Here is a 26747-nt window from a genome sequence, read left to right as displayed (position 1 = left end):
TTTATTATTTATATATTATTTGCACTACTCGTGGAAATTTCACGTGGTCGAGCACTTTGAACAGTTCGGACTTTGAGATTGAACGTCAAATAGTTCGAGCTTTTCGAACTGAAAGTATGTTCGAACAGTTCGAGCTAACTTTACGAAAACTCGAAAATTATAGTCCGAACACATCAAATTATTAATATTAATAATACACCAAAAAATATTAATAGTAAAAATACTGGCAAAATCATGTTAAGAGTACTTACTTGCTCGGATATTTGTAAACGCTCGTTATTTCATGCGCGTAATAAAGTTTTCAAAGAAATAAAGCGCAAAGTGGAACACATGAAGGTATCTTATTCTCGAGGCGCAGCGGCGCTAATTCGGCACCGCGATTCTAACGTAGCAATTTCTCGCGGCAATTCTGCGAAATTGCATCACGCGACGCTCTCTTCTTCTCTTCTTTCCCCCCCCCTCTCTTTTTTTAACACGTCGCAGTGAAATACGACGCCCCGGTCGAGGGCCCGGCCTCGAAAGGAAAAAAGCACCGTGTAAAGAGTCTTTGTGGATGACGTAATAAAATCTTCCTGTCTCCTTGCGTATAATGAGCAGCGTTCCGGCTACGGATAGTAAGAAAGGACGAGAGAGACGAGGATGACACGACCAGGAATTAGATTTAGCTTCGCGCGCGCGCGCGCGCGTGCTCGCTCGCTTCAGCCCGGCGGGAGAGATAAAGGACCGGAGGGGTTTTATCTCCTCGCGTGATTAAGCCGCGAGGTAGTATATCATCGATTATATTCTCGTTAGACTAAGTAGTCTAACGGGCGACGGGCGTATCCCTGCGCCACTATGCGCAAAGGGGGGGGGGGCGTAGACGGAACCTGGAACGGAGATTCGCCTTTTCCCGTGTGTGCTCACGCGGAAAGATACGCCGTCTTTATTCGCACCCTCGGAACTGCGGCTGCATCATATTTCGATTTACGCGCCGCGAATAATCGATAATCGCGGAAGGTATTTATTTAGTCGTTCATTATGATCCCGGCGGCGCGTATTTCCGAAGAAAAGAAGATAACGCGCGGCGGGTCGTCACCGAAAATCGATATTAAATCGTTTTATTAACGTTAACGTGTGCTAAAATGTGTAATAAAACTCTTTTTTTATATTTAAACAATTTGAGGTATTCAATAATTTTGTCGTGACGTTGCGAGAGCGCTGAATTAGTTTTTGATGAAGCTTTTCATCTAAAAATATTTTCTCCTTTAATACGCGGAACTGAGTCCATTACGGTAACGTTGATGAAATTTTTTGACGCGCGCGTTACGGACGCGAGGTCGATTAAATTTCACACGGTTTCGACCGATGATAGCGTTCGGAGGGAATCAAAGAGAAAGAACCCCTTCGAGATTTAAGTACTCTGCTTCCTCCCCCATTGCACGCGGTACTTGCGGAACCCATAACTCAGCGTTTTCGCCGCTACAGCATTACTTTGCCGAAGCTGAAGAGTCCTTCAACGCGATGAGTAACGGACGATGTGAGTCAGCTTGACAGATATATTAATATTATGCGATTTTGAGAATTTTTCGGAGAATTTATTCGCGTATGCAAATAATTGTACATAATTTATACGTTTAGTAATCAATTCATGATTGATTATCCCTGTGATACCTAGAATGTATCTTTAATATCTGAAAATTTTTAAGACACCGAGGAAAGAAGTAAAAAAAGAAATGACGTCGTTCTTTTTTCATCGAGTGCTTTAGCTTTTAGCGGAAAACTGCTACAGAAGAAAGGACGCTTTCCATCTGTACGTAGAATATTTTTTCGCTTAGGTACAACTGATATCGTTTATCCGTCCTTCCGCAGAAAGCAGGAAGACGAAGTTGCGTCGAGGCAAGTTTCCTAAGTGGATTAGTCGCGAGCCGGATTAAACTGCGGAGTCTATTGTATGACGGATTTACCAAACTACGGGATAGAATGGGAGAGTCGCCCACGCAAAATGAAGAAAATCGGTGGAAGAGCAAAACATTCGCCGATACGCAAGATATCACGTACGACGATTAGGCACGTTTCTTCAAAATTATCAAAATGTTGTGAATTTATTAAAGTGCGAATGATTTATTAGCAAATAATTATTCCATCTGAAGTAAAAAAATATATTACATAAATATATGCATATAAAAAGAAAAGAACATTTTATTTAATTACAAAATATTAGAAAACACGATAGTGGTAGATTACGCACCTTTTATCGTAATCCGCCACTATCATGTTTTCTAATATTTTGTAATTAAATAAAATTTTCTTTTCTTTTTATATACATATATTTATGTGATATATTATTATTAAACTAAGATCACAAAATCTATCAAAATCTATCAAAATGAAAGATTGTATCTTTATTGCAATTATTTTTCTCCAATCATAAATGTGTATTAATGGGATTCAGCTGTCAAATCTATCAAAACCTATCAAAATAAAATATCGTATCTTTACTTACTGTAATTACTTTTCTGCAATCATAATTTGGTATTAATGGATTCAGTTGCAGAGAAAAAAAATAAATATTTCGTGAAAAGATCATCTTTTTCCTACATCTGTTAAACAAGTATTTATTTTTTATCGGTTTATTCAGAACGACGACATCTCCTGCATAACTTCATTTCCCCGAGGAACATTCTTAAATCATTGTTGAGTCGTATAACGAATTCAGAGGACGTCTTCGTCAAGATAAATCAGGTGACGAGAGCAGAGCAGAGTACTCTCGATGAAAGAGGGAGAGGACGATGGAGGGAGAGAAAAGGGTCCGCGTTTCATATAAATTCTCCTTCTGTTGCTTTTTCTGTCGTCGAGCGGAACGTCGAACGTGAAAGGGGCGGCGATAAACTTCACGAACAGATCGCGCACAAGCGTGCGTGCGTGCGCGATATATCGGCACGTAACGGCGCGAGTGAACGCAGCGCGGCAGAAAATTGATGTACAATATCTAATAACGTCTATATCGCGCAGTGTAATTGCGCACGCTTATCAAAGCGATCGAACGGCGAGTGCGATTAATTATTCATCACGCTCGTTAGATAACGCAATTGTCGATATCAATCTTGTATCTCGATGCTATCGGTGTCATTACCATAAAACAGAGACAGATCTCTCGATTTGTGTCGCTATCGCGATCGCTCGTTGTCTTTCTTACGGCGAGTTATCTGAAATTGCCACGAAAATTTTCTGCGCCACGTGCGATATAGCGCGTGCACGCATCTCAGAATATTTACGGCACGGCAGTTTCGCGCTATAAAAACGTCCGCGTCAGGGGCGAACTTACTCTACTCTACTGGCCCGCGAACTTTCCACCAAGTCGTAAGCATTAGCAGCGACTTTGCCCCATTATGTCCATCGTTGACGGCCGGATCGTAAAAAGAGACGCGCGAAACTACGGATACGCGGCGCAATTACGGTGCTTTCAATCGCCTTTTTTTTTCCACTCACTTTTTACTCTCGCCGTCGAGCGCGTAAACTTCGCTTCGCTTCACAGCTTATCAAACGGTCGGCCATTGAAATAGTCGATAATTAAAGGCACTCGGAGATAATAATAATAAACGTATTTAGCATAATAAATCCCGTGCTTGTTACGATACGATATTACGCGCGAATAGAAACCAGCGCAGATCGGAATAGTAATAATATGGTAATTCAATAATAGTTAGCTAAATGTAGAAATCTCTATCTAATTTCTTCGTTTACAGAGCAACTTAGACGATACAAATGAATCATTTAAATTCGATGAAGCTGAGCTTATTTTCCAAAAGTCATACGAAGACTCGCGGACCGTTATAATCGCGCGCAACCACCCGGTACTTTTAATAACATTTTTCCCTGAATATAAAGCCGGTGTACCCGCCACTTTTCCCCCACGACCGACCGTCGCCCACTTTTTACATATTTTCCCAACGGCACTGGAATTTTTATGAAAGTAAGTCGAAGGCCTTTATATACGACCGCACGATAAATTGTTATATTAATTATGAGGTATATATCGACCCACGCCGCTTTTTTTTTCTCCGAAAAAAAAGAGCAAGCAAACAATTCGCGTGATCGATGACTTTGTTTCCGAGGTCGTTACAATCGCGTCGCATTTTTATTTTCATAAAAATGCAACAATAATTAATTCACCGTTGATCGCACTGAAAAAAAAGTAATTAGCATTATAGCGGATATGACGAGAGTTTGTTATTAGAACGTATATGTAGCATGATAAATTAACAAAATCTGCAACAGACACTAGTAGATAACTAATGAGCCACCGCCGTCTGCTGCAACCTGCCAGCTCGCGTGCGAATTGAGCGTCGCAGGTTGATCGCGCGCCGATTACCGCTTATCTCGCTCCGCTGATCTCCGTCGCGGGTTGACCGCGCAAAGTCGCATGTCGCACGCGCACGATTATTTCCATCCGCATACTTACGTTCCTCGAAAACGGCGATTTGTTGATACGCGGCCGCATTATCGAGACTTCGACGGATAAACTGGGCGAGGGAAGAGGAAGACGGAGCGAGCGTCGCTCTCGCGCCGGCCGGAAAGGAAACTTGGCGATTCTCAATTTGCGGGAAGCTTATATAGAGTTCGCCGCGAGAGTAGCGGCCGCGGAGACACCTGGGTACCCTCGGTAAACGATGAAAACTTGGACCGAACTTCCGCTCCGTGTGCTCAAGAACAATCGAGACGCGTAATATCCACCTCGGTGGATATACGGAAAATTCTTAAAATGCACGGAAAATGGCGGACTCGGAAATTCGCGAAGAATTTATTGGCGAGATTTTCCGTCGCGAGTTATTCGCCGTGAGCAACGTCGGAAATGAGAGAGAGAGAGAGAGAGAGAGAGAAGGAAATTCGGTACCGAATCCGCTATGTATATACATGTATATATACATCTCGCAATGATGGAGTTCTGAGCGCGCATTTTATCGATATAACTCAATATACATAGACGTGCCCAATGTATATAACGGTGTGTTCCTCCCCGTCGCCGCATCGCGAAGTATGTAAACGCTATCCGTCCGAGAAGTATGTACCAACTACTTCACATGTCGTACACCGTCTCCGTGTTTTAACGTCAAGCAAGTTTGTTCTGATTTTCGCCCGGGTCTCTAAACTGTTAAGAGACAGTAAACCCTCGGTGCGCACCGCCGACGAGAGTTACAACTTACAACGGACGTCTCTCGTCTTTACGCGGGATTTCACATCCGCCTGCCGCCTGGCGAATCCTCCTACGACGATCTTATTGTTTCCGCCTGTCCCGTCCTTGCCCTCTTCGCTCGCTTCTTTCGTTACGCGTTCGCCGCGCCGTCGTTTTGCACGGCCGTCGCGAGCGTACGGTTTATAGTCGAGTCTCGCGACGTTACTTTTCTCTCCCGAAGCGCGTAGTATTTTCGTGTTTTCTCTTACAGCCGGTGCGGCGCGGCGCGGAAACGCGTCAACGGCGAAATAACTGCGCGGAGGCGTCCTTCGGAAAAGGCGACACCGGCGCGATCGTAACTCACGATTCCGCGAGGATTCCGCGAAGGATCGAAGCTGGCGAAGATCCCCTCGTAATACCCCGGAGGATCGAACGCGAGGTGGAAATATATGTGTAAACCATATGTGGGACAGTCGGTGCGCGGCGGCAGTGTCAGAGGATTTGAACGCCGTTGGCGTACTGCTAGCCTCGTACGTTATTTTGAGGTCGCCGTGTCTATCCTTTTCTCCAGTTTTTGTTCCCTCTCTCTCTCTCTCTCTTCCTTTCTCCCCCTCGTAGTAGTTTCTTACGTATGGTTTCGTTCGATACGCTATGTTTCCAGATGCTGCCGCCGGTTTCTCGTCTTCCGTTATAGACAGACTGGCCGACGCTCGTCAGACAGAATAAGGCGCAATCAAGACAAGGAATCGGGGAAAATGCAATTCTGTACGATACGAAGGAGAAATACCGTGTTGCCCCGCCGGAAAAATGTACCTTCACAGATGCGTGTTCACCTTCGATGCAGCAACGACTGCAATATATCGAGTGGCGCGCTGTATATATCGAGTTACATCAATAAAATCTGTATTAATAGAGTTCTATTATTATGATATATAGCTGAGTATTGATATAATATAATAATTGATGCGATAAAAAACACCGGCGTCAATTTCCCCCTTTTTTTCGTTGATATTCTTTTACTGTACATTATACGTACCTATGTATATACATACATATTTCCATCGTTCGCGCAATTTAAAATAAACAACGAAAGCATGATTTTAATAGCATTTGCCGCAAAAATTCGACTACCGTTGTTTTCGGTATCACAAAGCGAGCGCGATAAAAAGATATTGATTAATTTGGGATGACGGGCCAAAACGGATGCAATTTGTCAGGTTCATTCGAGGTGCGGAACTCAGTGACTGATTAAGAATGCCCGCAAGGTGTCCACCGCCCATAAAGACTACGGTGGGAAATTAATCTCGCGCATCATGGTACATGGACGATGGGGAAGGAAGCTCAACTCAATTACGAGAGGGTCAAACCCGAAGAAGTTCCATAGGGGACGATCGGATGGATAATGTGTCAGGATCGACGCCGTCTGCAAATTGTTTCCCGTCAATTGAATCTCCTTTGTCGTGATGCAATTCAAAATTGTGAAAAATATTTTACAACTCACTTGAAAGAGAAAAGATAAATTTATCCATAAAAAAAAAAAAAAACTTGTCACTCGACGTGACAATCAAATATATTTTTAAAAGAATTACTTAAAGATTACTTTTAAGTATAGACACAAATTTGAAGATGAATACTTTCATCACAATTCTATTTCGCGAAGCTAATTTGAGAATAATGATCGTTCTACCGACATGTTACTTCATCTAGAAGCTAAAACAAACATTTAATGGTTAAAAGAAACTTCAGAATAGTTTAAGATCTTTCAAAATAAAAATAAAAATTTCGAATATAATCGAGTACAATATTTTTTTCGTTAAATATAAGAGAACTTGTTAGTGAATGTCAAAATCAAAGAGGATAGGATGTATCTGTGCGCTGGATCACTTTGTCATATTTGAACGAAATGGCTGGTGTAGTCACTAAGGAAACAAGGTGCGCAAGTGGCAGATGGTTTTAACGACAGCTCGAGTTACTAAAGGGTTCGGCTTTAGCCGTCGACCTTTCACCCGGTCGCATCATCGTGCGCAGGTCTCTAAACAATAAAGTAGCCAACTAATCGCTCCTGCATGACTATGCTTCGTGCAGAAAGGAGATAATCCACTGATAGCCGCATGATGCAGCAGCATACAAAGTAACTAATAATAAGTACAACACAGACTTACGTGTTGTGCCATGCATTCTAATATTTTCGAGCTTTTATTGGCGTAAATATCGAGGCATTAATTTCAAAATTTTATTTTATAGTTTTATAGCAATGGAATCATAATTGATCGAAAAGCAAGAATTTCTAGTAAATTCAAAAATATAAATAACTAGTTCAACGTATAATCTGTTTAATTCGAATCAAATTTGTAATTAAATTTTAGTTTAATGTGATTAGTAACATACTGAATGTTTAAATATAATTTTATACGAAAATTTTGATTGGAAAATTTAATTCAAAAGAAATAGCTGAATGTTTTATATCTGTTCATCATTTGTTTTGGAATACGGTTTTAAATAAATTTGTTCCAAATAAATTTCTTAATTTACCACTAGTGATTAAAAATTTATAACATTTATAAGATTTCAGTAAAAAGTATTCGCAATGCTAAAATTATTCATGACCGACGTGCATAAATGGCATTGGGTTTTGCTCGCGCTTTTAACGCGATTGCGCCTCGCTTTTGCTAAAAACAAGTATTCCTATATCTCAAAACTTTGGCAATAGCCCGCGCGAAATCTACCCGGCCGTGGATTCCCACCCTTTCATATATGAGCATCGAAAACGCATTCTCTGCGAACGATGCTTGGTGTTCGGCCCGAACTTTCGACCCGAAACTGCTATAATTTAGAACCGCGGAGCAGTTTACCAGTGCGGCGCGGACTTTTCGCCGCCATCAGTATGTAGCGTAAAATCGATCGTTGCTTTCTGACAACGCACCCGCACGGTGTATAATTCAATAACCGACTTATGGGATAATCGTCGGTCGAAATAACGTTACGCAAATTTCCATCGGATAACATATTGGCGCATTTAATCATTTTCTGTTTCGGTTTCGCCTGTCTTTAGTGCGCAACATCCATATATTCGTCGATGAGGCAATAAGTAAAGTATCCGTAAAGCCTGGATCGCAATAAGATTGAATGGTGGCAGGTAAATCGTTTGACAAGAGCGACGAGCGACGAGCGAGTGCAAGGAAGGATGAGAGAGAGAGGAGGAGCGAGAGGTAGACAGGGAGAGAGAAAGTGCCGACCATTAACGTTCCTTGTAATTTGACATTAGCTGTCTTCCATCGTCAGCAACGCTAGCTTAATTACATTCCACAATGCTAGCCGCTTATTGTATTCTTGGACGGAGTTATGTTTCCAACAACGCCGACGACACCGCGATGCGACAATGACACGTGTGGACCCGACGTAGATGTAGCGTCGAAAGGGGCGAGTCCAAACGGATCGCTTGGCAACGGCGCGAAGCAAAAAAGACGTAAGTATATAACTATACTAGTTAGATACAAGTTAAATGTCCTTAAGAAACGTGCGATCTATCACTTCAAATTAAATTTGTATCTCTAAGAATAGCGGAAAAGCGAGCGAATTCTCATTTCGTTAAGTTTAGGTTGCACCAGAAACAAATTTTGGCTAGCGTAACAAAATTACGCAATTTTCTGGGACACAATGTTTATAATACAAAAACTAATTACCACGATAAATTATAATAAATATTGTAGCTTTTTGTCTTTTTTTTCCCCCCCCGTTATTTTAATATTTTAATTTTAAACTTTCGGAGCAGACAATTTAACTGTAAAATAAATATTACAAAAAATAAATATTACAAAAAATATGTAAAAATAATAAAAAGTGATTCGTATTAAATCATAACAGAATCGGTCTATTTGTAATAGAAACAATGAAAATGAAAAATACATAGATTATTTTTAGGAATAGTGTGAAAGTATCATTCAATTTTCTTCGACATGCAAGACACTATAATTTAGCTCCGTAAAGTTTGATTAAAAAATGTCACGCAATCCTTGGCTTGCCGCGCGCGCTTCGCCAAATTGCCTGATAACGTAAAAAGAGAGAGCTAGAAAAATGACTCGTAGAGCGAGATAGATCGGATCGGTAGCATCGTCGATCTAATTTTATCCGTGTCACGGTGGACCGAACCCGAAGAGGGAGGACACTCTTTCTCTCTCTCTCTCTCTCTCTCCCTCTCTTTCTCTCTTCTATACCGTGAAAAGGGAAAACCGAGCTTTTGCGCAACCTGCCCACAGCGGGATGGAAAAAGCTGCTCATCGAAGCTTGCGACGACGACGGAAAACAGAAGCGATCGACGTCATCGAGGCTCGTTAGGCCTCCTGGAAGGCTTTGATCGTTCGGCCGGACGCCATCTCTCACCGAAGAGAGACAAAGAGATTGCCGGCCGCGCGTACGTGACGTTATCGTCGATGTATTTGCACGAGGATGAAACGCGAAATTCCGAATTCGGGATCGAGTCCCCTCTATAAATCTCCTCGTATAAATTTCTCCTCGCTACATTTAATTTAATTTTGCTCTCCTTTTTTTTTAACGAGCACCACACCGCTTTTTAGGCGAAGAGCTATGGAAGCTATCGATCTTACTTGAAGAATTGATCGCGACGACCGACGCAGCTTCGCCTGCGACAAGAATCGAACCTTATCGTCTGTTCTTATCGATTTTGACGAATCTGCGCGGAAACGACGTTTCGTAGATAAAATAAAACACGAGAGACAACTAATGACTAAAAGTAAACGGCAAGACACGTGACGAGCCGTCGCGATAAATTGCTCGTTCCGCGCTCGCTCTTTTTGCCGCAGAAAAACGGTGGAAACGACGGATCATTTTCCGTGACTGCACGGCTTTTTGCGGTATTCGGATGATTAGAACCAGAGATAGGAGGAGTTCGAGAACGGATGCGATAAACGCGAAGACATTTCACGTGTTGGTCTATGAAAAAAACTCTCGCAAGCTACAAGCAAAAAACGAAGAACACGCCATTTCGCGGTCGCGTAACGTGCAGAGTAACCAGAAATTGCATTCGCGAGAGATTTCCACTAAAACATCAGCTGACTCGCGAATAATCCGATATAAAACAGTGAAACGGTCATTTCTGCAAAAAAAGATCGAGTCATCAAAAAGATAAGCTCTTTAATAAAGAAAAATTGCAGTAATTATTTGTCGCTACAATTTTTTTTCTTATACAAATAATTATTAAATATAAAAGATAAAAGAAAAACGAAAATGTTAAAGCGCGTTGCAGAAAAATCTTGTTTTAGCCGTTGCTTAAAAGCTTTCTACATGGATGTGACTAATTTAATTTCAGTTTCTGTTTTGTTTTTTTAATGTTACTACAGTAATCCACTTCCATAAAAATTCTTTGTTTTAGTTTCGCGAAAAAGCAATTCGGTGGAAATCATCGATTTAACTGAAACGAGAAAAATCTTGCGAACGCTCGCATCGCTCCGACGTTCGCGCGGGCCAGATCGGTCATCAAAACGACCCGGCGACACGCTTCTTTAGCCTTTTAATTGTCGTCGACGGCATTCCCCGGCTACGCAAATCGCATGACCAGCATGTAATTAGCCCGCCTGTAATTTCTCCTCGCGTAACGCGCATAAAGACCGCATAAAGAAACAAATGGCGGTTTAAAATAAAAAATAAAAAGAAAAAAGGAAGAAAAAAAAAACGACGAAAGCTGACGGGAAAAGGAGGCAGCGAGCTGTAATTATATTCGAGCGATGCGTGTACGCACAATGTTAGTTAGAGACGCGGCTTTTTTTTAATGTCACAAATGCATACCGCGGGGATGCGCACATTATTCGCATCGCACTCGAGCGACGGTAAACATGACTATTTAACGTGCATACACCGAATTAAAACTGCGAAATGCAGAACGAATGCGAGTCCATTTTTTCGACACCGAGTGAATTACGTAAGCTGTTTTATCTTTCCAGTGTACTATCGAAAATGTTGTAACGTGTATTATCTACGAATTTTCGCCGATCGATTGACGTTGTTTGACGTTTCGGGATTTCGATTACGGACAACAATGGTATAAGAACGTGTCCGCCGCGACTTAAGAAGAGCGAGGATTATCTAGACAAGCTCTCCCGCGGCGCTTCTCAGAATTTTTAATAAGCGATATCGACGACGTTCACAGATTTCGTAATAGCGGCGTACATAAATCCGCCACTTGCTCGATTCGAACGCGTAGCAGGAGGGGAGGAGAATAGTCGTTCGCAATGTCGACATTAAAATTGCAAAGCGCACAGACAGAAGGCGCTCTGCGCTCCGGCTTTTCTTCGATTTTCCCCTCTTTCTCTCTCACGGCCCTCTCTCGACGTTACTGGTCCCGCGATTGTCCTCGCAGATCTTGCTTCGACAAGTAGCACTAAATGAAAAACCCGCCGTCTCTCGTGAAAACGCGTTTGCGTTCGCGGATGCGTTATTAAATCCGCTATTGTTCGACAATGGGCACTCGATGACGGAACGAGCTAAAGATAAGAGGAGACCTTCGGCTCGAGGATTCCTTTACTCGCGAAATCGTCTCTCTCCGGGCATCGATTTGCACGAGAGAAACTTAGATGTAATAAAGATAATGAAGACCGATAAAATCGAAATGACTGATAATCCAAACGGTGTGGATGAGGATTACTCTCGGCGGAGTGAAATTTCACTTCGAAATTTCCCGGAAAATCGTCTGAGACGTACCCAACACTAGAGTCTGAAGTAAATTGATTGTAATAGCTAAGAAATTGTGAATGACTACGGGACTTCCAGCGAAAGTTACGGGTGTAAGAAGAAAAATGGAAGAAGTCAGCGTGGGAGCAGAGTAAATCCATAATTCGCAAAGTTTCCTTTAGATGTGACTTTATATCTCGGACCTTAGGAATTATGGATTTACTTCGCTCTTACTCCGACATGGATACTATTTGCCAATTCGCGTTGCATATTCATGGACGCTGTAGAGAATTAAAAAATTGTTAATTTTTGAGCCGCGTGGAGAAAAATGAATACCGCAGGAATTATAATAGAAGAAATAGCAGTCTGAATAATCATCTAAATTATATTACGTCTGCGAGAGAGAGAGAGAGAGAAAAAGAGAGAGAGAATTATAAATATAAAAAACTATGCAGCCGTAAAAACAGCTCGCAAAATAATCAAAATCAAGTAAAAACAGTTCCCACAAAACCGCTGCTACAAAGAGTACAACCATTATTTTTGTTATTCAATAATTATTTATAAAAATACCTTTTTCAAATATATAAAATTTAATAAACTAATATTTAATTTACATTTTTAAATTTAATTTAAAACTAAAAAGATTCAACAAATTAATTTTAGAACTGATTAAAATTAAAACCTTGTCTCACGTGATAAATTTCAATGCGTTCTGTCGAACTGTTTTCTTTTTTCTGAATACTTTAGCAATCTCAGACTTATGTGGCTTAATTAAGAATTCATCGCCAGCGAATCTCCGAAATTGAAATCGGCGAGTTTGGAGTAAAGTCAAGTGGAACGGTGAATTTTCGGATCGCCTGCGCGATACCTTCCGCCTCGCGTTTAAACTCAAAGATCGACGAAATTTCGCGGAACGGAGCACTGGCATACCGAGTCCGAAACGAAGAGCCGCCGCCGGCTGTGGCTCGTTACGTATTTCGGATGGTATCGGCGATCGAAATTTATGGAACGCTTAGAATTGGGCCGCATCGATCGGCGCCGCTGCGCGCGCGATTCGCACGCGTGTTGTTGTCACACTGTATCGGCGCACGGCAGGCGTCACGACGCCGAGAGGTATCGAAACGCGGAAACGGAGACGAGATCGCGCGTAAACAAATCGTTGTCCCCTTCACAACGCGACGTATCAATGCCCGCTATCGTAAACATATCCGTCCGTGTGGCAAATATTTAATGTCGAACGAGAAAAATATTAACTACTTTGATCTCAACTACTTATTCTCAGTTTATGCAATGCTGTTACAATATTTATATATACTTTTGTTTATCATCAAACGCATATTATTATTTATAATCATATCAATTAATCTAAAATCAACTGATCCCTGCTTTCCATATTAAAAGGTCAATAACCAAACCGCAAATCGACCAGCTAATCAATTTAGTTTCGTTGACGTATTTCGCAACAATATGTTAATCACTTTACTAAGTTACGTATATCGGAATGTGTCCTCTCGTTACCGGAATTTAAAAATGCAATAAAAAAGATATGTAATAAAAAGTATAAATGTCGATGTCAAGAACGTATTGACACACTTCCACAAGAATTATTTTTGCTACTACTATTAAAAGTGGAAAAAGAATAGAGAGAAAGAGTGCGATAAAAACACCTGACATTTGACGGTCACTTTTCCGCAACGTTATCCGACAGCTAAACGCTCAATAACTGAACTAGTAGCAAATTTCGAATTTTATCGAAAGCCTCGATGGCACGTCGTGGTAAATAATTGGCAAGCTGATGGAAATTGGTGCGATCGAGACAAGGTTATAGTCATAGCATGTAGCAATTAAACCTGTTCATTTCAGTGAAATTTTCAATACAGTGCGTCTATCCCTCGTGTTCTCTCATTTCACACCAAATGTGGCAAGTACAATGGATTACAGCCGAAACGAACAGACCTATTGCAGCGAGGGATGATCGCGAGGGATGATCGTGTCTTACCTGCGGACATTCGTCTCGAGGAGGCGCGGAACTGCTCCCGAAAGCGAGCACAAGCCGCTTGCCGTAAAGAATCGACGATAGCTAAAATGATCACTACGAGGGAAGCGGCGACGACATAATAGCGTAACGTTACGGTGCGAGGTGACACGAGACACAGATAAAGACGAGCCGGTAGGCCAGCCAGCCGCGCACCAACTGCAAAAGCCGTGTGAAAGCAGCAGCATCTTAGCGAGATTGCGCCTCACCTGATTGCAACTGCCGTCGGTAATGTTGGTGCTTAATCGATATGCACGCGCCTTATTTTACCGCAGTCGGTAAACAAGCGAATGTAATTATCAACGACATATAAAGAATAGTTACGGAAGTCGTAAGGATTGTAAGGGTTGATGACAATGCAAATAATACTATGATAATTTTAGACACCTATAAACGCTATATACATACCTGATGATGATCTTCATGCACCAATTATGCTTTTGCGTATTACGGCGAGAAAGAAGCCTATCGATGATTTTAATCCATTCCGCATACACACACAAAAGCCGGCACACCACAATGGCGATTGTACACGATATTCAACATGTTATGATAAATTGTCCAACATTTTACGAGACACTCGCGATAGATTTTGCGTGTGAGATATACTTTTTCACTTTTTGACGATAACAATTGTGACAGAGATAAAAGGAAAGCGATTAGAATGCGATTCTACAAATCGCCATGACGGACTTCGGCACACAGAAACAAATCGTCGATACGCGAAATCGCGGCGTTGTATAACGCTGATTATATGCGACAATTAATGCATTGCGATGAACATCCGGCACTTTAAAATACACTCGCGATCACTATTCGCGCGTAAGACTCACTTTCGAATAATCACACTCGCGAAAGTACGAAACAATTCAAACGCAACACCGCAGTCCGCCATAACACGATCGACGCCGCACACACAGAAACGAATCGGCACGGAATCGCGGTTTTGATGTATAACGGCGATAACACGCTGCACTTAGTGCGTCATGACAACCATTCGGCACTTTATGAAATACTTGTAGTGGTTATTTGCGCATGAGATTCACTTTTAAATAATAACAAGCACGAGAAATGTAGAGCGATTCTATGACTGTGCAGTCATCGCGCGCGTTTCCGTTACTAATTGCTATTTGAATAAGTTTATCGAAACGTCCAAGATAGCGGACCAATCGCATTGCAGCATTTAGATGTGCACGTTTCAATTGCACATTTTGCACTTAAAATGATGAGAGTACAAAAGCTACTATTAAATACAAAAATAAAATTCGCAGAATTAAAAATTTTATATGTAGGACAAAAATTTTACATGTAGTATTTTTTATTTTATATGTAGGACATATGGGCATTATATTGTTATAAAATTTCTTAATATGATTTTATTCTTATAGAGAAAACATTCTACAAGTCATTATTTTCTTTTGGGCAAAAAGATTTATTACAAAGATCTGATTCAAATCCATTAATCGCGAAGTTTTATTTGGATAATACATTAAAAAAACTTAAGCTTAAGGAATATTTGCAAGATAATCCTTGACGTTAGAAGGATCCAACTTTCTGAATCCGTTCGCGTCGCAAATGCCAACTTCTATATTATCTGCAGTCATCTGTCCTTCGAAACCTTCCTTCAGCGTTAGAATGGCAGTATGAACAGCGTCATCCAATTCCAGATCCTCGCTGTATCTTTTCTCTAGGAAAGTTTTGCCGTTGATAAAGTTTTTACCCATCGCAGTAGCTTTCCACGCGAAATACGTGCCGGACGGATCGCATTGGAATAAATAGGGCCTGTCATTGTCCCAGCCACAGATTAGAAGAGACACTCCGAATGGTCTGACACCTCTATAAATTAACAACAATAATTTCATATTATCACTTGTAATTATCTGATTATTACTTTATCTATTCATTCAAACAGGTTTTTTTTACAATTGGAAATATAACTTTTAATTTAAAGCCTGAATAAAAATACAAATTATAGCGATTAAAAACAAATAGTAAAGACATTATAGAGTATGTGTGTGCGTGTATGTTGTATGTATGATTAATAACTCACCCAGATTGTGTATATTCTTGCATGACCATTGCAACACGCTGTACGAGTTGCGCAGTTGGTATAGGTTCTCGATAAACTAGCAGATACTGTTGTGCCATTTTTCGAGCTTGTTTCACTAATAATCTATAATCTGGACCCATGCCACTGTAGACCATACCAATATGCTTCGTGATCATTTCTACTTTACTGACACTGTGCTCATCATAAAGAATTGATTTGTGCTTGTTTTCCGTGGCAAGAACAACGCCATTCAATGCTTTGATACCCACGCTTGGTGCACCAGCAGCTACTGCAGCCAAGGCATATTCTATCTGCACCAATTTGCCTGACGGACTATAAAATACAATTCATTTCATCATAAGTTCATCAATTGTTCATTGTAAGATACTCAATATAAATTCTGTATTTCAAATATTGTAAATAATATAATGTTTTTTCACAAGTTTTACATTTGACACATACACCTCACTCAATTTGACTAGTCATCCTGTTATGTGTATTATTCAATAGCATATATTTTTCAAACAAGATTAGGCGATTATTGATATGTTTGACAGTAAAACATTAATATGCAAAAAATGCCACTAATTCAACTATAAATTTTCATTCATAATAATTAAAGGATATGCTAAATGTAAACTCGGTTTAGAGGTTAGATTACTATTAAACTTATTCCTAATAGTACTTGTTTCTTTATTTTAAATACAGACATTGTTTCGGATTGCAATAATTCGCACACCATTATTATATTACTGTAAATGTATTTACCTAAAAGTCGTCAATGAAAAACTATACCGCTCCGAAGCCATGACAATTACCTTGCAACAATACTTTACACGAGTACTACTATCATGAAGTCTGTCATGAATTCTTGACGGTACAGCAACCATTACATGCAAAATGTTCCTAGAAAAGTCACGCTGAGAAACCTAATAACATAAAAACATGACGCTAGAAATTTAATTTACATGAAATTTTTTTATTGATTGGCTATCTTCACATGTGTTTTAAAATAAAGGAAGATTTTGTACTTGGTTATAACTTATAACGTATTATATTTTGTAAGTTTTGATAAACGATTTTATGTTACAATCGAAGCTAAATGGCAATATGTTCCAAAATTCTTCTGTAAGTCATACGCGCAACACATTGAAACGTAAAAAATAGTTAATTTGGGAATGTGATTAACGATTATCGATGAAGGAAGGAAAAATGATCGGCGACATGGCACTAAACGAAACGGATAAGGAACTTGACGCATGGATCGACGGGATTACCTTCTCCAGACAGGTGAAAAATTTGTCGAGGGACTTTTCGGATGCTGGTAATTATCGATTTTATTCCGATGTCATCATTTTTTACTTTTTTTTTAATCGATAAATTCAGCTGCGAGAAAAAGTCAAAAAGTAAAATGACACATACATTTTAATCCTGTAAGTAGTATGAAAGAGTTCCATATCTTAAATGTTCTTTTATTTTTTTACTTATTGTATATTTGCAATAGTTCTTATGGCGGAGATTCTGAAGTTCTATTATCCGCGATATGTGGAACTACACAATTATGTGCCAGCAAATAATTACAACACTAAGAAGGAGAATTGGAATACACTGAATCGAAAAGTGCTCACAAAAATTGACATGAAATTAAACAAGGACACAATCCATCATCTAGCAAACGCATCTCAAGGTGCAATCGAGAAGTTGTTGTTAGAACTGAAAATAAAAATTCTGAGAGATAGCGAAGAGTTTCGATTACATAAATCGAAGCTCAAATTTAACATGGAAGGCATCAACGTACAAATATCAAGTAATTGTGTTACTTTACGACTCTTCAAGTAATGTCGTTTATTTTTAAACATATATGCTTTACAGAGAAAAAGATTGTAGACAATTCAATGGACGATAATTCAAAACAACTTGATTTGGACCCAGAAATCTCACAAAAATCCGACAATAAAGAAATTTGTGAATTTAATTCATCGAAATTAAGAAGATTTCGAGGGCTATTTATCATTTTCAGTTGGATTACTTGTTTTTTTCGTATATGGAATATCATTAGTTACTGCAGATTTCCTCGTTTTGGCAAACGTAAGAGTGAGATATTTGTATATAACAATTTAATACACACATGAATTAAATAATTGATGGAAATTTAACAAATTTTTTAACGCATTCAAAGGCAACATACTTGTGGATATAGCAACTGAGCGTATTGAAAGTGCAAATGACGAAAATATTTCATGTGCAATCTATACGGAGTTGAAGCAGCAGTTGCGTGAAAAGGAAGAGATAATATCCACATTAAATCATAAAATCACATATTTAAAGAACTCGATGAAACTCAAAGACTTACGTATTTCTAGCTTAACAACACAAATTCTGCAAAATACCATCGGAATAGATTGTTCGTCAAAATCGCCGTCAAAAGGCAGTGCTCATGCAAAATTGCGCTCACGATCACACAATTTTCACGAAAACAAAACAAATTAAAAACTTGTAGCAATGCGAAAAAAAATTACGAAATTAATGATGTACATCACAAATCGCGTGTGTAAAAATACTACTCTTCTCATTACGACATAATTTAATAGATTTTTATGAAAATTAAATTTAACTTGCATATTTTGATTTATCAAGTAACCGAAATTTTCTAACTAAATAAACAGTCAATGAATCTCTCTGGTTATTAAAAAAAATTCTGATTTTTAATGGAGCAAGAGGTATTGCAATTTTTCATGTACTGAATCCTATTTCAATTCTTGCGTTAATAATTCTATCAGATAATAAATAATTAGTTTTGTTATTTGAGAGAATATTTCATAAAAATATGTATCTGTTAGTTTCCTCAGATTCACTCATCGAGATAAAAACAAAATCGACATCAAAGTTATGCATCACAAGGTCTCTCTTCCAATCACTTTCTCATCATTGTTGACCGCAAAAGGTGGGGAAGGAGTAGTTCGGTCACTCGAAGACTAAAGCCTAGAATCAGTAGTGTGCAACACTTGGATTATAACGGCACGCAAGATATTGGAAAACTTCAAAACAGTTGCAGTAAATGTGAGTATTACTGCGAACTTAATTTTTATCTTGTACTTTTTTTAATATTTTATCTTTGCTTTTATTGTACAGATGTACAACAAAATTACTCTCATTCTACGGAATTAATACAAATAAGAATATAGTGAAAAATCTTATTATCTTAAGCATTTTTAATTACATTATTGAAATCAATATTTTTATTAATAAAATTTAAAATAGAAAACTATCAAAATGATGAGTAAAATTATTATTAAAACTATTGTCGCAAAATTATTGTATTATTATTACAATATAAATTTACATTATATGCATACAAAAAGAATGTTTCACTATAAATTGATAAATTGAGTTGTAATCCTCAGTTAGTATAATTTGCGGCGGAGTTGTTTAAAGATCGATTTAAATTTAAAGGAGAAATGCCTTTGTAGTCCCCTAACTGGTTGGGAGAAAGTGGGAGAAGTCTGCAGATACCAAGAGAGTTCGAATAAGCTGCTTTCAGTGTCAAGTTTAGCAAGGTCCAGTTTGGACAGTTTTATCCGTTGAATAGTTATGCTGCATAGTGTGTATAAGATTATTTTTTTCTAATAACTTGTATTTTAATCGATTAATGAGTTCTAAGAATCAGATCTATTAAGTTCTTTGATCAACACAATATTGAAATCATGGAATAATTCAAGTGCATATGTGTGTTTTAATGAGCATTTTCTTGTGAAAAAAGTAGTTTTTTTACATCAATATCGTTAAGGTCATGCTATATATTGTTGAACTACTTCTTATAAACCACTTCTATTCTATTCTTATAAACTACTTCTTATGAACTTTATAGTTCTTAAACAACTTTATAGTTTCATAAATATATAATTTACAATACTTTCGCTATTTAGTAGCCTTGTGCGTGATAACTGATAATAAGCATGGACATTATTAATAATTGCTTATTATAACTTGAAATTACTCTTCTCTAACTTTGACGTAAAGTTTTATATTGTGTTTACATGAAAAGTTTTATATTGTGTTATGAAAACTTACATCTATTACGCATATTATAGTTTATTAAATAATTTCGTTTAAAATTATTGTATATATTTTAAATAGTTTTATCTTTTTGCTATTTAAGTTTATCTGCATTCTAAAAATATTGATTATTCTTGACAACATAATTTATTAGTTTTTACTCCACGAAACCTTGATTTTAATCTCATGCATGCTTCTGCGCGCAAATAAAATTATTAATTTGCCAGATTTTTAAAATAGGTTGGAAATTTATACTGTAAAGAGTAATTTCAACGTCTCTAACAAACACTACATGATATATCTAAAAAGAACGCAATCAGATTTTTTTATTAAATTTATTTAAATAAATCTGAAAAAAATTATACATGTACTACATATAAAAATGTGATGCGACCACCAAATGTAAGTCGTTCAGTCGCTATAACGGTCCATAAGCTTGGCATTTCCGCAGCGTGCCAATTTATTATTGATAACAATAACGATTGAACGACTTACTGTGGTTGCGTATTACATTTTTACCTATGATATGGTGGTGTAATTTTTTTCAGATTTATTGAAATAAATTTGAGAAACGAAATACCGTTTCTGTTAGACATACTGTACATGGTCAATGACCTTAGTACAGGTGTAGTGGCGGAGAGAATCCAGACATTATACTTTCATGTTCCGGCTGAGTTAGAGATGTGTAAAAATGTGCAGGTTGACCGCGAATTCTTCGTTCCAAGAAGATGCGCTTGAAGCTTTCTCTTCTAAACCGATAATAAGGTGTACTCGCTAAGAAATTAACATTTCGAAAGCCAGCACAAGTTTAATGCAATCTTAATTGTTTTATCGTATAATACATTGATTTGTTTTTTTTTTTTTTCTTTCCATTTTTAAACAGAAAATAACGCAGAAGTAATAATATGCATATTTTAATGTAATTAACGTTGAATTTTATTCGCTCCTATTTTATTTGGAATCTTAACACTTTTATTTTGTTTTGTTTAAGATAATATGATATTTGGTGGCATCCCTTGCACAACGTTGCTTTGCTGGGCTACGGGCATTGTGTTTGGTGGTGCGAGTCTGCTGCTGGTGGGCATTCGTCTCTACGCTTATTTCAGTTCAGGCGTCTGCAAGAGCAAAAGACAAATGAACGGAAAAACGGTGATCATCACAGGATGCACTTCCGGTATTGGCAAGGAGACCGCGAGAGATCTCGCCAAAAGAGGCGCGAGAGTCATTATGGCATGCAGAAACATGGATACCGCTAATCGATTGAAAGGTTTTTCCATTAATGTGATTATTCTAATGAGACATTGTTGAATGGGAACAGCCATAATGAGAATAGAACTATTCTATATATTTTATTCACAAATTTTTATTATTGTACGGCTACTCGGCTATTTTTCCAGAAAACTGAATTTATGTAAACGCAAAGGATGCAGTGTTATTTATTTAATTATTATTCAATCAATTATGTTTTAATAGCATGTTTACGTATATTTTATAGTAATTAATTCGCTGAATGATTTACATACTGTATAATCATCGGCACAATATCGTTTATAATTAGCCGTTCAACAAAGCGTTTTTTATAATCATGTATGTACATTTACATAAAGTTTCTAGGCTACTTGCAATTTTCTGCACTTCCTCGTTCGACGATGCATCGTTTGTTTTATAATATACACTGCGTTTAACAATCATAAATCGGATAAACGACATAATTGACTGATATGTAAAAGGAGATACAATTTTTTACACTTGTTTTAATCAATTTAAATTTATTTAAAACAAATGCAAAGGATAATATTCTGTTGAAATTCTTGAAGCAAAATATCATTAATTTTTGTTTATTATTTTTTAATTCTGACATTAAATAAATAAAAAATAGCACGTTTTACTTATTTATAAAAATAGACATTTTTTAATGTATATTTTTTCTGATAAATAATTTTACTTGTCTTTATTTATGTTTTTTTTATTCACAGATGAGTTTGTAAAAGAGTCGGGCAACAGCAATATCGTAGTCCGCAAATTGGATTTGTCATCGTTGCAATCAGTCAGAGAATTTGCGCGGCAAATAAATCAAGAGGAAAGCAGATTGGACGTGTTGATTCATAATGCCGGAACTGCAGGGGCTTTCCGGAAACAGGTGACTGTAGATGGATTGGAAATGACTATGGGTACCAATTATTTCGGGCCTTTCTTGTTGACTCATCTTTTAATCGGTAAGAAATCATAGAATATAAAGCCATGCAATAAAATAAGAATATATGAATCAATTTGCCTTGCTGATGCGCATGGAATAAATATGTTTGAAATGAATATAAATTATCTCCTACAATAACACATATCATATGTAATACATATTCATACGTACATAGTACAATATAGAGCATTTTATTGATTTGAAATTGTGTATCGATGTCTGACGCAATTCAAAATAATAATGATGAAATTTATGATAAAATGATTCAAAATGATTATACGTGTATATATATGTGTATGTATTTAGTAATTATTTAGTTTTTTACCTAACTTACGCGCGCGCGCGCGCGCGCGTAAAGCCTTCATAAATAATAAAACATACCATTATAATAAAATGACAACCTCGCCTAGTTAATTGATGCATGTACAAAAAATGAAAGTATTATTATATTATTTAACGATGATTTCTCAATGAATAGTGGAATGTGGAAATTTTTTTACAGACTTGTTAAAACGATCGAAACCAAGTCGTATCATAGTGGTTGCGTCAGAGCTTTATCGATTAGCGCGTTTAAATCTCAACAACATCAATCCCACATCAACCTGGCCGGCGTATTTGTATTACGTGTCAAAGTATGCGGATATAGTCTTCACGTTGGAGCTGGCGCGACGATTAGAAGGCTCGGGAGTAACGGCGAATTGCCTGCATCCCGGAATGATAGACAGTGGAATCTGGCGAAATGTACCCATTCCGTTGTCTTGGTTCGTGCACGTTATAGTCAAACTATTCTTCAAGACGCCCGAGCAAGGAGCGCAAACAACTATTCATCTCGCAGTATCCCAAGAACTCAACGGCATTTCGGGAAGATACTTCATGGATTGTTCTGTAAGAATTATATTTTTAAAGTATAATCTCTGAAACAACTTTTTAAAGTTATAAAATATGTAAATATTTTTTTCTGAAAGTCAGCAATATGCATTGATTATACAAGTCTTTGATTTTTTTAAATTTAATATTAAATGTTTTTGAATTAAAAGTTCTTCAGGATATTTTTTCAAACTTTACATAAATTTATTTCAGGAACACAGACTGTCTAATGCTGTGAAAGAGCCTGCTAAAGGCAAAAAATTGTGGGAATTAAGCGAGCCTCTGGTGGAACTGCAACCATCAGATCCGAAGATTTAAACATATATATTTTTTTATTAACTTCTATAAAACTTCTGTCATTTATTATATAATAATGGCCTTCTGCACTTAACATTTTAATTATACTTTTCTAAAACTGAACTCAATTTTATTTAATTATAATTTTGCCACTTATTATCCATACTTTTTAGAAAAATAAGTTTGCAGGGATTGCAATTTAAAGAAATATTTGTTTAGGAAAAAAGAAGAAATTTTTTTTTAAACTGATATAATTGCACTTACCGAGTAATAGAATTATGACATACTTTACTTAATGGTCTAACGGACCATGTATCAATTTATTGTTAATATATTACAGCTTGCGGAACTGATGTTAGGTATCAAACCGATCTCTGTTGCGAATTCAGAGGAAACAAGTTTTCACATTTTTGCATTTTATTGGCAAAAGAACTGGTTGTTATTTTCGATACCGCTGAAATATTTAGTTTTTTTTTTCCAGCACATATGGTTCCCAAATGACGTTGTTTGCTAAAGTCGCAGTTTGCGCAAAGTTTGACTACATGCTTGTCATAAGTTCTACCATGGAAATTTTCGGGTCATTATTTATGAAATATGGAAATTTGATCCACATAAAGAAGATATTGCAAACCGTCGTGGTGCACTACTCTTCTGGAAAATAATAAGATAAATAATGAATTAGCCACAATTTAATTAAAAGACAAATAAAGAGTGTGGGTGTGTGTGCAGGAAACTATTTCAACTTGTAAGAAGTAATATAGGAATAAAAAAATATCGTATGGCGTTCTACATGAAACTGTATCGAAACTGTTAACAAGAAAACAGGTAAGAATAAATCGGTTAATCTGTGTTTTCTGCGATTAATTTCATAGTACACGATGCATTTGAGTTAATATATAGTCGGTTTTGATTTGGAACGCAAAACACAATTATATGTGAAATTATAATAATAATTATATGTGATACATACGCCAATTACAGTAATATTATTAAATCAATGTTATTGTATTAATACTTTGCAATATTTGATGCATAAACGCGTTAATGTAATTTAATAATATTGTTTATAATAATGTACAAATATCAACAAGATCGTTGAAAATGTTCGGGTCAAGTGATTGAGTGTCAAAGTAAAACCGGCGCAAACGGTGCTTATATTTCTGGAACGGCGTGTCACGTTCGTAATTAAAACTGACAAAGGTGAGTCTATACCACTTGTTCAAGTCGTTAATGTACGAATTATTTTCGAGTGCGTGCTGTTTTGCGACGCAAAACTAGACTAGATCGCCCCAACCAAAATTATGTTAGCTAACATATTAATAATTTCTCTAATTTTATCGATTTTTTTTTGTTTTATTCTCAGAATGATTATTTTTAATTTCAAAATTGGAAATTGGAAATTACGTAAAATAATTTCTTACAACCACGCTGCCGAGTTGATCAAAAGGACTTTATCGAATTTCCCTTTTTGAAATAAGATCAAAAGATTGCTCGGACAAAAATCTTTTCACTCCGTGAACTTCTACTATTCCTGACTACATCAACAGCGGATGATTATAATCATTTCCTGGAACATGTAAGTATTTTTCATTTTTCAATCTAAAATTTTATCTGATTGTTTAAAAACGAAATGCATCTCTATTGTACTCTTTTATTCTACGATTATTCTCTAATAGTATTGTTTATTTTATCTCGTTTTTTATCCAATTTATTAAAAAATTATCTTTAATTAAATTATTAATAATTATTTTTTATTTATAAAGTTTTGTTTTATATAGGTATAAATATTCTTTACACTTACAAAAAATTTGTATGGCGTTCGTGAAGTTGGTTGATGGCTTGAATTGTCGAGCCTAATATGAGCAAGAAATTTAGGCACGCAAAATCAAGTTAAACCGGTTAGATGCATATACGTACCGTACGTTTGCACCGGTGAGCTGAAAATTTCAAGGGCGATATAAAGCTTTTTATACCCGTCCGCAAAGAGGAAGACGCGCGCGCAAACCGCAATTACCTTTTCAGGAAATCTGAGTATCACTGTATCTGAGTGTATTTCACAGCATAGATGAGGTCATGCGCGATTTTATAATTTTAATTCGTACATGTATGGAATTTTAAATCTAGATGAAATAATAATTAATGATGTCATTTGCGACGAGAAGTGCAGTGGTTAACGCGCCTCCCGCAAAAATATCATTTATCTCTCACGGTCAGTTTATAACATTTTCATTTTTCTTAGATAAATTTTTTAAACGATACAAACAGTAGTGAGTACAGTGGTATAAATCATATTTTCCTCATTATAGAGAAACTATTATAGTTTAGAGAGATAATAGAAAAAGGAAGAAAATTAAAAATCGATTATTTTATTGGTTTTTTTTATAAATTTTGGAAAATAAAAGATTTTTATTATTTGTACCTCGGAAAATGCATATCTATAAAAAAGATATTCTAATTTTCTCAGTCGTTGCTTAAGCATTTTTGTAAAAGTTTCTTAAATTTTTGTTCGACTTTGCAGAGAAATTGTATAAAATATTTTGTTAACAATAATATTATTTCTTCTTTGACTCTATCAAGGTGCGTTTAGTTTTATCACCATAAGTTTTAGCTGTGTTGGGATAGTTTGGTTCAAAGTTTGAAAAATAATCATTTTGATCGTTGCGAGCTTGTCTCTTCGGTTTAGCAAGTTCGCGCAATCGTTTAGGACAACGTCTATTATTGCTAGCGACGATACGGGCGTAAGTGTCGAGGAGGAAAGTCTTCTTATCAGCTTGTTGCAACGTTCCTTGTTTGCTGTCTATTAATTTAAAAGTTTGACGTTTACCTGAAAATTTGTGATTTACACAGCTGCGATGTTGGGAAGTCCAAGTCGCGGAACAAAATTAATTATCTACGAGCGACTAATTTAAATATATCAACTTTATTTACAAAATATCAACTTAGATATAAATTAAAATTACTCGCAAAATTTTACCTGCTATCGAATTAGTATTTTTTGTAGACGAAGTATGGGGTACCGGCGTTGAGCTAGAATTTGATCTCTGTTTTTGTTTGGTAGATTGATTTAAATTATCGTGCACTCGAGCATTGGATACTCCAGCGATTGTCTGAAATACACAGCCACATACATTAATGTTACACTCTGTATTTTCGATCTTAAATAATTACTTGGAGATTGTCCGGATAATCATGTTTGTGGATTTGTGCATTATGTCCCTTTTTTAGATCATTATATTTCGATTTATTCAATGGTAAAATATCACTGTTCATATCGCTGTTACAAACTATATTTTTTCTTTAATAATGATTTGTTTTCTGATTGATCAAATATTTTAATATGCAATGTTTTAGTTGAAATTACATCATTTCAATTATAAAATGAATAGGAAATTGTAAACTTGAAAAATTT

The 26747-nt window shown here is 37.0% G+C and overlaps 5 protein-coding genes across 9 annotated transcripts in view; 2 read left to right on the top strand and 3 right to left on the bottom strand.

The window, feature by feature from the left end:
* Positions 1–14976, bottom strand: part of msi (musashi) — a 104587-nt gene extending 89611 nt beyond the window's left edge. For 2 of the 3 annotated variants that reach the window (XM_067354306.1, XM_067354305.1), the window contains exon 1: positions 13836–14041. The gene's annotated coding sequence lies outside the window, so the exon portion shown is untranslated. Of the gene's footprint in view, positions 1–13835; positions 14042–14279 lie in introns of those variants that run through there. The other variant, XM_067354309.1, reaches the window with a different exon arrangement.
* Positions 14977–15320: 344 nt separating this feature from the next.
* Positions 15321–16838, bottom strand: Prosalpha2 (proteasome alpha2 subunit). Its single transcript, XM_012367698.2, has 3 exons — positions 16690–16838; positions 15922–16254; positions 15321–15707 (listed from the first exon to the last, which is right to left on the bottom strand). Exons 1-3 carry the CDS (start codon positions 16809–16811, stop codon positions 15377–15379), a joined length of 786 nt encoding a protein of 261 aa, XP_012223121.2. The 5' UTR covers positions 16812–16838; the 3' UTR covers positions 15321–15376.
* A 13-nt stretch (positions 16839–16851) lies between these two features.
* LOC105672631 (sperm flagellar protein 1) lies at positions 16852–18813 on the top strand. 2 transcript variants are annotated; one of them, XM_012367697.2, is made up of 6 exons: positions 16852–17049; positions 17125–17245; positions 17426–17728; positions 17794–18009; positions 18101–18468; positions 18762–18813. In XM_012367697.2, exons 1-5 carry the CDS (start codon positions 17005–17007, stop codon positions 18409–18411), a joined length of 996 nt encoding a protein of 331 aa, XP_012223120.2. In that variant the 5' UTR covers positions 16852–17004; the 3' UTR covers positions 18412–18468; positions 18762–18813. The 2 variants fall into 2 exon arrangements, with proteins under 2 accessions (XP_012223120.2, XP_012223119.2); XM_012367696.2 differs by having other exon boundaries at positions 18101–18641.
* A 29-nt stretch (positions 18814–18842) lies between these two features.
* LOC105672630 (retinol dehydrogenase 14) lies at positions 18843–23461 on the top strand. Of its 2 annotated transcripts, none has more exons than XM_067354315.1 (5): positions 18843–18981; positions 20969–21244; positions 21954–22193; positions 22677–23059; positions 23255–23461. In XM_067354315.1, the coding sequence occupies exons 2-5, from the start codon at positions 20974–20976 to the stop codon at positions 23357–23359; spliced, it is 999 nt and encodes a 332-aa protein (XP_067210416.1). In that variant the 5' UTR covers positions 18843–18981; positions 20969–20973; the 3' UTR covers positions 23360–23461. The 2 variants fall into 2 exon arrangements, with proteins under 2 accessions (XP_067210416.1, XP_012223118.2); XM_012367695.2 differs by lacking the exon at positions 18843–18981 and adding an exon at positions 19408–19522.
* A 2429-nt stretch (positions 23462–25890) lies between these two features.
* On the bottom strand, positions 25891–26649 carry LOC105672414 (uncharacterized). The gene is made up of 3 exons (XM_067354322.1): positions 26507–26649; positions 26313–26445; positions 25891–26162 (listed from the first exon to the last, which is right to left on the bottom strand). The coding sequence occupies exons 1-3, from the start codon at positions 26606–26608 to the stop codon at positions 25891–25893; spliced, it is 507 nt and encodes a 168-aa protein (XP_067210423.1). The 5' UTR covers positions 26609–26649.
* Between the last annotated feature and the right edge of the window lie 98 nt (positions 26650–26747).

This window comes from Linepithema humile, chromosome 4 (assembly GCF_040581485.1).
Source record: "Linepithema humile isolate Giens D197 chromosome 4, Lhum_UNIL_v1.0, whole genome shotgun sequence".
Taxonomy (NCBI): domain Eukaryota; kingdom Metazoa; phylum Arthropoda; class Insecta; order Hymenoptera; family Formicidae; genus Linepithema; species Linepithema humile.
The sequence above is the reverse complement of the archived record's forward strand: the minus strand, read 5'-3'. Positions and strand labels throughout refer to the sequence as shown.

Bases quoted from the DNA above. Each gene is read 5' to 3' on its own strand.
- Prosalpha2 (XM_012367698.2), bottom strand. From the start codon at position 16,811: ATGGTTGCTGTACCGTCAAGAATTCATGACAGACTTCATGATAGTAGT. The intron at 16,255-16,689 runs GTAAATACATTT...TGTATTTTATAG, and splicing joins TTTTCATTGACGACTTTTAG to TCCGTCAGGCAAATTGGTGC. The intron at 15,708-15,921 runs GTGAGTTATTAA...GTTAATTTATAG, and splicing joins CAAGAATATACACAATCTGG to AGGTGTCAGACCATTCGGAG.
- LOC105672631 (XM_012367697.2), top strand. From the start codon at position 17,005: ATGTTACAATCGAAGCTAAATGGCAATATGTTCCAAAATTCTTCT. The intron at 17,050-17,124 runs GTAAGTCATACG...TTATCGATGAAG, and splicing joins ATATGTTCCAAAATTCTTCT to GAAGGAAAAATGATCGGCGA. The intron at 17,729-17,793 runs GTAATTGTGTTA...TATGCTTTACAG, and splicing joins CATCAACGTACAAATATCAA to AGAAAAAGATTGTAGACAAT.
- LOC105672630 (XM_012367695.2), top strand. The intron at 22,194-22,676 runs GTAAGAAATCAT...ATTTTTTTACAG, and splicing joins GTTGACTCATCTTTTAATCG to ACTTGTTAAAACGATCGAAA. The intron at 23,060-23,254 runs GTAAGAATTATA...AATTTATTTCAG, and splicing joins GATACTTCATGGATTGTTCT to GAACACAGACTGTCTAATGC.
- LOC105672414 (XM_067354322.1), bottom strand. From the start codon at position 26,608: ATGAACAGTGATATTTTACCATTGAATAAATCGAAATATAATGATCTA. The intron at 26,446-26,506 runs GTAATTATTTAA...TGTGTATTTCAG, and splicing joins ATTATCCGGACAATCTCCAA to ACAATCGCTGGAGTATCCAA. The intron at 26,163-26,312 runs GTAAAATTTTGC...ACAAATTTTCAG, and splicing joins AAATACTAATTCGATAGCAG to GTAAACGTCAAACTTTTAAA.